At 47.0% G+C, this 8,453-nt stretch overlaps 1 protein-coding gene across 1 annotated transcript in view; it reads right to left on the bottom strand.

Annotated features, from left to right (window-relative positions):
• The window catches only part of RANBP3 (RAN binding protein 3), a 47,363-nt gene extending 44,318 nt beyond the window's left edge, over positions 1 to 3,045 (bottom strand). The window contains exons 1-2 of the mRNA XM_029963885.1: positions 2,865 to 3,045; positions 2,381 to 2,770 (exon numbers count right to left, since the gene is read on the bottom strand). Coding sequence (XP_029819745.1) covers positions 2,381 to 2,770; positions 2,865 to 3,045 — 571 coding nt within the window. The remainder of the gene's footprint in view (positions 1 to 2,380; positions 2,771 to 2,864) is intronic.
• Positions 3,046 to 8,453: the final 5,408 nt, after the last annotated feature.

Here is an 8,453-nt window from a genome sequence, read left to right on the forward strand (position 1 = left end):
GAGAAGTTACTCTCTCCTCCTCTTCATCAGCTCCACACTTATCAGCTGATCTCCTCTCACCATGAGGGGCAATACCAAGACCAGGATCTGTTCCTATGAAACTTCACAGTACAAAACTTCTTTGGAAAGTGGCACTAGGATCCTTCACCCCCCTTCTCTGCAGTAGAGGACCCCCTTAATCCAACAACCTTCTTCTGTCAAGATACAGCTGGCCATCACTCCACTACAAAGAGGTAGGGGAACAGTTTCACCAGCTCACTAGAGAAAAAGGAGAGACAAGTGAATGGAAAAAATTCAAGGAACAATTAGAATGAAAAAAATAAAGTAGTTATGAGCATATTAGAGGAACTGCTTGTAGCTTTGAAGAAAGTTATCACATAAAGACCATCCATTAAAACAGTTTGAAGTCTTAAAGGACATTAGCAGAATGATTACTGGGAGGCAGTACTGACAGTTCAGCAGTGATTTAAGACATTCAGTAGTCTAAGAGAGGTATCAACTTAGAAGGTATCAACTAATATACCGTTGAAAACAGAAAAACCAATTAGTGAATTGAAACAAAGGGGTGTCATGTAAAAGAAACAGGTTAAAAAAGCTCTGCATTAGTAAAATGAGAGGAGGCAGACAGCACAAAACCCAAAACTTTTCAAGGGCAGAAGGTTTGCTGCAGTAATCAAATGGGTAAGACAAGAGAACAGACAAGAAAAGCTATTGTTCAAACACACTACACAGTCTGAAAGAATGGCTGAAACCTCATTCTAGGTGCTCGTGTCTACTGTGTGTCAAAGAATAATTAGCTTCCCACCTCACAGTGAAGTATGATTGAGACAGCTCTGTTGTACAGATCAATCAAGATTAAGGAACATTAAGAGCTTTGCTGTAACCACACTTGGTTTGTGAACATGAACATTTAGCTATCAAATACTTCAGACATGAGAAGACCAATACGAAGCAGAAGGTCAAAGAATATTTTAGCAAAATATTTTGCTATCAGCAGCAAAATATTTACTTCATATATTCAAATGAGAATACCTACATTCACCTACAACAATGGAAAACCAAAACAAATGGAAGTGTTTAAGAATGATGAGAAAACAGCCACCTGAGAAGACCCTTACCATGACAGACTGCAAACAAGGCGAGGAGAAAGACAACAGAATTCACCAAGTTTCAGCAGAAAGATGCCAATTCCAGAAAATGCATGTATTTCCACTGTTACACGAAGAACACATGCCTCAAAAATGGAACTGGAGGAAAGAAAACTAACAACAGCCAGTGATACCAGAAGAGCAGGAGACAACAGTTCCAAAGCCAGCTCATCTCGCTTTAATGTTACAAAAGATTGTATCACATTCCTATTGCACGAAGAAACAGAACAAAAGGGATGAAGGTGACAACTCAGGAAGGAGATGCAAATATAAACTGAAAGGATTAGAAGGTGAGGGAAGTCACTGGAGGCAGAAAAGGGTCTGAAGAGAAAAAGATCAGATGAAAAAGCAAGGATGGGATCACACTCCCCCCCATCATCACAGACAAGACCCTGCAGAAACAGAGGTAAGTTGGCATCAAAAGATGCAATAAGTACTGGTAACTTGGAATTCACTGGTGAACCTAATGTTCCCCAGCAGAATGGGGAGGCAAAGTGAAGGGCTTCTATGACATAAGATAACTATTCCCAAGCTTCTGGTTCTAAAAGAACATAATAACCCATCAAAATTTATTGTAAGGTCATTATAATGACACTGTGTAAATACTGTCATTAAGTTTCTCACAAATAGTCATCACATATTTGACTACTGCCATTCTTGAGACCACTTATCATCCCTCCTTGGGCACTGACAGCTCATCCTGAGTCTGGAAGCCAACAGCCCAACACATGCTGCATCACAGGATTTGTCAAATAACTTAAATGCAGTTGTATTGTCAGCTGCTTGTAGGCCTCAACTTCAAGGGCTGCACCTACCACAGATATTTCCTTCCTGTTGTTTAATATAAATATCAGAGCCATAACTGCCACTGATGCACAGTTCAAATGTAAGAAACAGTCTTGAAAAAGGGGCCTTCCATCTCTTCATTCACCTCCCTTGAGGCATCTCTTCCCCTCTTTCATTACCTGAGAAGAACGAGAAACAGAGACAGCCAGGGCAAACTGGCTTTTGCAGAAACACTGAGGGACATTTGTCATTCCCAAAGGCAAACTACAGATGCCCACTGACAGTTAAAACATCCCTGTACACACCTTGGGGCAGAATACCCAAATCCTGCAGTGGTGCAGCCCAGGTTCTCCTAATCCTCTTCAGAAAAAACGTCAAACCACTTTACTAACAGATTTTTGAGGTTTTCAGCTCAAAAAAATAACACATCTATTATCATACCTCACCTCGTTTTATATAACCGGTTCTATTATTCTCCCAGCTAGAGAAAGGATTAACACGGGTGTAAGCGAAGGAAAGATTTACAGCGGTGTGAAAGTTGTGGACAATGAGTCCTAAAAGCACCTGGACAAGGCGGGGCCCAAAGCGGCTCCGAGCCCCCCCCGGGGCCCGTGCCCGGCCCCGGGCCCGCCGTCCGCGCCCAGGGAGCACCGTCCCGCCCCCGCGGGCGGCACCGCCAGCGGAGGCACCTGCAGGCGCAGCCCCGGCCCGGCCCCCGCCCCGCGGACAGCGCGGCGGCCCAGCCGGGCGCTCCCTTTGTCCGGCCGCTCGTCCGCGGGGGTCGAGGCGGCCGGGAGAGGGCCCTCCCGAGGGCGGGCCCGTGCCCGGGCGCGCCGCTAAGCGCGGACCGCAGGGCCGGGGGGGCCAGGGGCTGAGCGCGGGCCGGAGAGGCCGGCGCGGCCGGGAGCGGCGGCCGCAGCTCCCGCCTACCTTCGTTCGCCAGGTCCGCCCATTTTACTGCCTCGGCCCGCGCCCACAATGCACCGCCGGCCGGACGGCGCCGCGCACCGCGGGCCCCGCGCGCCGCGCACGCGCAGATGGACGGCGGCGCCGGGGCGGCACCGTGCGCGTGCGCGGGGAGGGGGGGGCGGCGGGGCTGGCCCGGCCGCATCCGGTCCCCTCACGGTCGGTCCGGTCCCCTCACGGCGGTCCCGGTCCCCGCGGCCTCTCTCGGGCAGTCCAGTCGCCCTCCCCGTGTGTCGGGCCGTTACGGGGCCCCCGTGGGCCCGATCGCTGCCCTCGGGTCTCCGTGCTTTTGCTCCCCCCCTCCGTGGCCGCAGGGCCCAGGCGAGCGGGCCGTGAGCTGAACGTGAACGGTTCCCGGTACCGCAGCCCGGCCGGGCTCACGGGGCAGCCATCCCCGTGCAACTGCTGCTCGGGGACGCTGCCGGCCTGAACATTGACTCAGGATTATCTTGAGCTGGAAGGGACCCACAAGGATTATCAGCCCAACTCCTGGCCCTGCCCAGACACCCCAACAATCCCACCCTGTCCCTCAGAGCGTTGTCCAAACGCTCCATGAGCTCTGGTAGCCTTGGGGCCGTGACCACTGCTTTTGGGAGCCTGTTCGGTGTCTGACCATCCCTTGGGAGCAGAACGTTTTCTAGAGATCCAGCCTAAACCTGCCCTGACACAGCTTCATGCCATTCCCTCACCTGGACCGTACCCTTCTGAGCCTTTTCTCCAGACTAAAGACTCAAACCCTCAGTTATGGGAGGCTGCTGCTCCATCCCACACATCAGTATTTGCCATTCTCTGTGACTTCCAGCTCTACAGAACTGTGCACACTGCTCGAAATGTGGGTGCACCAGGGCTTTATATTGCCCAGAGTGACAGCAGAGAGAGTCTGGCTGATGTTACTGAACAAACACATTCCATCATTTTTAAATGGAGATCAGTGAAGGCCACATCTGCATTCGAGGGGGCACTTTAAGCAGCAAAAGACTCTCTTTAACCTCTTACTCTTTGGCTATCAAGTCAGAAGAAAAATACCATTAAGAGTGTTGCTTTTCACCCAAGATGGGTCCTGTCATCCTTCCTGGTTTAAATAAACTTGCTACTAGTCAATAAGCTACATGGTCCTGAGCAAGTCATTCCTGTTTTCCCTGAGGGTAAAGCTCTGGCCATGGTATCCACAGATACCTGGGGGGGACATAGCAGGGCTTCAGAAATGTTTGGGTTACATCTCAGCAGAAAATTCTCCTTTCTGGAACTGAGTGTGGGAAAGAGATTTGGAAAATTTTTGTTTATCTAGAAAAAAAAAATCTAGTAGTTAGATCATCTAAATTCTGGAGAGGATCCAAGACTTAAAATAAAGGGGACACAGCAGAGAAAATTATTCGAGGAAATTAATAATTGATATTAATTTATTATTCTGTGTTTGGTGCAGAGTCTGAATACAAAGTATTTGAATGCAAAGCCAGATACAAAGTCTCTGCAAGGAGGCTAAAAAGGGAGGTTGAGCTGTCAACTCTTCAGTGAGCACCATCACATTTGCTCCCTGAAGAGGAAAAACTTTGAGAGGACTGGGCCATATTACTGTCTATTGAACATCCTGTCCACAAGGCAGCTGTGAGAAGGACAACAACCTCAATGCACTTTGTAAAATTTTGAGTAGTAGTCTTATATGCAGGAACAGGATTTTCATCATGATGGATAAAGCCACAGCTGCAGCTGGGACTAAATACAACTTTTGAGAGGCTGAATGCAAGTTTTGACCACTAACAACAGCCAAGAAAATACCCAGGAAGCACCTGATGGGGTCTGACAGCACAGATCACCAACCCAGCAGTGCAGAGCCTGGAATCTGAGTGGGCAGGACAGAAAGTAAGGAGAAAGCAGGTGGCAGGCAGGCCTTTGGTCCAGGGCTTGGGACACCTGATGTCACAGCACGCAACAGAGAGCACCAACACTGCTGAATCAGAGTCAGTGCCACTCAAACTCTGGCCATCAGGCTGCAACACCTTTTATTTGAGCCCAGCTGACTTAAAGCTGATTTTAGCATATCCTCTGACCATGACCTGAAAGTTTGAACAGCTTCACAAGATTTTTTCAGTGCATGCCCACTGCCAGCTTACAGGGGTGAGCACTAGTGCTGGCAGCTGCATGATGTCCACGAGGCAGCCTGAGTTTGTGCCTGGGTCTAGACCTTGTCTGTGCCTCTTCCCTGGAGAACATTTGGTGCAGAGAATTTAGCCAAAAGCATTGGCATGTCTCTATTCACACAAGAACTGTAATTTTCAGGGATATACAATATGGCTGATTTAGCACCAGTCTTTATGGAATTAAGTTCCTGTCCCAAAGCAGACATGTCCTACAAACTGAGCCAAACACTAATATTGAAAAGGTGTGAGAGTAATTACCCACTATGTGAGTATCTAAAAAACAATAATTACATTTTTAATTTAGGTCCTCATCCTGATACAGATATCCATTACAGAAAATTTCACTTCCAAGTATTAATGCCCGTTAAACCTATAAGAAATTAAGAACATGTTTTTATCATGAAAATGTTGGGCAACTTTAATTATAGGAATTACTGTCCTGAGCTTCTCTAATGAATGTGTGATACCAGCATAGTGAGTGATGTGACCTATTTGAGGGAAGTGATTTAAAAAGAATGTACCTCAGAAAGTTACACTCATTAGACCTTAAGAACCAGCAGGTCACAGTGTGCTCTCTATTCATGTTCTAATTAGAGCCCATACTCCTCAGAATCATTAGCATAAGAGAGGAAAATTAACAGTCTTATCCTAACAGTGTTGGGAAGCCAAATTCTGATTTAATTTACCTTCAAGTAAGTCTATAATAACACCAGGGTAAATGTGATTCTAGCACTTTATTATTTCAATAAAAAAGTAAACTCCACCCACACCAACTTTACAGTTCCTGTGACTTTTAGAAATTAATTACAAGAGTTATCTGTACCCTGTGAGCTTGTCAACTTGCTGATATAACTAGAATCTATTTTGGGTGCATGCCATTAAGATACTATAAATGCCATACTTTCTGATTAGTACTATTGTTAGGTCAGCATTTCTAAAGGGACATGGCCTAAAAGTCACTATGACTTTGACAAATTAAATATTTTTCCATGGCTGAGCTCTCAAAAAAAAAAAAAAAAATCACCACCAACAAAACACCAACCCAGCAAAACCAAAAAACCCAAAAAAACCTCACAACCAAAACCAGAACTCATTCCTTATGGCACGAGAGAGCTGGCAAGGACCAGCAAGTTTAGAAGGGATGGGGCTTCCTTTCTTCAACAGCAGCGTGGACTTATGGCAGACTCAACTGACCAATGTCACAGGCTCTCCCAGCTGCCAGACCATCTCTGTGGGTCTTCTGTAGATCCCCTTCAGAATGTTTTGTTAAAGTCCTGATCCCTCTTGCAGCAGATGACACCTCCTGTGCCATCCTGGCCCTCAGCCAGAAACTGCTGTGTTAATGACACGGGGTTACTGAGCAGTGGCCAAGCCATGTATCTTCAAACACTTGCTGGAAATGGCAACAATAAAGAAAATACATCTGTTGACCTGATTTCAGCCAACCAGCAATGTGGAGGCAGTGGTTCATCACTGGAAACTAAGGGCTGCACGTAGGGTGTTGTGAGGGTCTTCAACATGACAGTGACGTTGGTTACCACCAGTAATGCTTTCAGAGGTTCTAACTCAGCGAGGGATTTCTCATGAAACATTTGTTTCCCCCTTTGGGAGGACTGGATTATAGATTTTACCCCGAGGAAGGAAAACCATCAATCTTTCTCCAGCTGTAAGGAAAGAAGTCCTCTCCTGACAGTTTTGAGGAACCAACCAACCACACAGCCTACACCTTGTCTTTTCACTGGCCTCTGGTGTAGTTTCAGAAGTTTTTCAGGCTGTTATTAAATTCAGTGGTTTCTAGTAGACTCATCTGCAAGGATTTACAATGATTTCAGTGGGAAAACCTACAGGGTAAAATACTTGCTAAGGTGTAGCGATCAATACATCCTATCAGTGGATTGATACTCACATGCTCAACACACTGCAGAACTGAATCTGGCTTATAAAAATAAGGGAATATTTGGGGGTTTACTCAGCATTTCCAGGAGCTGTATGCAGTTTCAACTGCAGACCCTATAACGACATGAGGAAAGGCACCACTGACGTGAAGGGGAAGGTTTTTCTGTTGATTGCTTTGCATGTAACAAACAGCCCAGCCGAGTGAAACTCTGAAATTCCGATGGTGTCCTGCTGGCACACAGCTCTGTTCATCCAGGCATCACTTAAGGGGCACTCAAGAGCAGCCAGGTCTCCCTGGGCCGTGGTGTAGCTCTCTCCCTGGGCTGTGGTGGGATCTCAGGCACCCACTAGGTGGTGGTCTGGGATAACAAGAAGGAGGCTTACGAGGCCCGGAGAGCAGAGGAATGGAAGTGTTGCTTGCCATGAGGGGCTGAGGGGATATGTCAAAACACAGGACTTGGGACACAGTGTTAAAAACACCATGATGGGGTCACTGAGCCATCATCACCTCCCTGATGTTTTCTCTCAGAGGAAGCAAGCTGGGTCACTCCAAGTTGTGTCTCATTTCCAGCAAAGTGCATGTGTGCAGGGACAACTAAGCACACCTACAAACACAAGGAAATGCCTCAGAAGCATTCCCAGCCTGAGGTTCACATCTCTGATTCTCTTGCAGTGTCAGTGCTGCCCCTCAGCTGTGACCCTCCCAGGCACAGCAGCCCACAACTGAGATCAGTGTGCTGGTGTCCTCAGAGCTTTGTGTGGGCTCTGCATGACATTAGAGCCTGAAAGCCTGAGCAAAGCTGTCTAACTGGGGCTGCTCAGGGGCTGAGATAAGAGGCTTAGAAATCTCACTCACCACCCTGCACTGCTGGGAGACCCCGACCCCGGCAGTCTGAGCCTGTGTTTGGCACAACCTAAGAGCTGAAATGGAAGCAGCATCTTCCTCTGCAGCCTCTGCAGTGTGCAAACAAAGAGGGACCTGCACACCCATTCTCTGACAGGACTTGGGAGCATTTCTTTTCTAGGATTTTGTTTTCCTGAAGTGCTTTCCCAAGCTGGTGGAGCAGTACTGGCATACAGACCACTGACACTGAGTTGCTGAGCAGTGATCCATCTTTACTTTCCAACCTTGGAGAGTTTCAAATTTAGCTGGATCAAATTTGACTGAATAACCTGACCTAACTTTGAAGTCAGCTTTGTTCCAAGCAGCAACTTAAAGTACAAAATGTCTTGCCCTCTCTATACCTTTCTATGGTTCTGTGATATATTTGATCTCTTTCATTCTAAAAAAGACTGTCTGAAAGGAGCTGTGCAGGTAAAAGGGGACGAGGACATGGATAGCTATAATTGCAAGTCCTTGTCCATCTGAATAGGATCAATGTGCAAAAACACATAAGACCACATTTGTGGTGTTTGATCTTATAGTTCACTGGAACACTGCATGCACACAGCCCCAGCCTCCAGAGACCAGCAGATAATATTTACTGGAGCATTCTTCCTTCTGAACATAACCACTAGA

Source organism: Manacus vitellinus, unplaced genomic scaffold (assembly GCF_001715985.3).
Source record: "Manacus vitellinus isolate BGI_N305 unplaced genomic scaffold, ASM171598v3 scaffold_64_pilon, whole genome shotgun sequence".
Classification (NCBI taxonomy): Eukaryota; Metazoa; Chordata; class Aves; order Passeriformes; family Pipridae; genus Manacus; species Manacus vitellinus.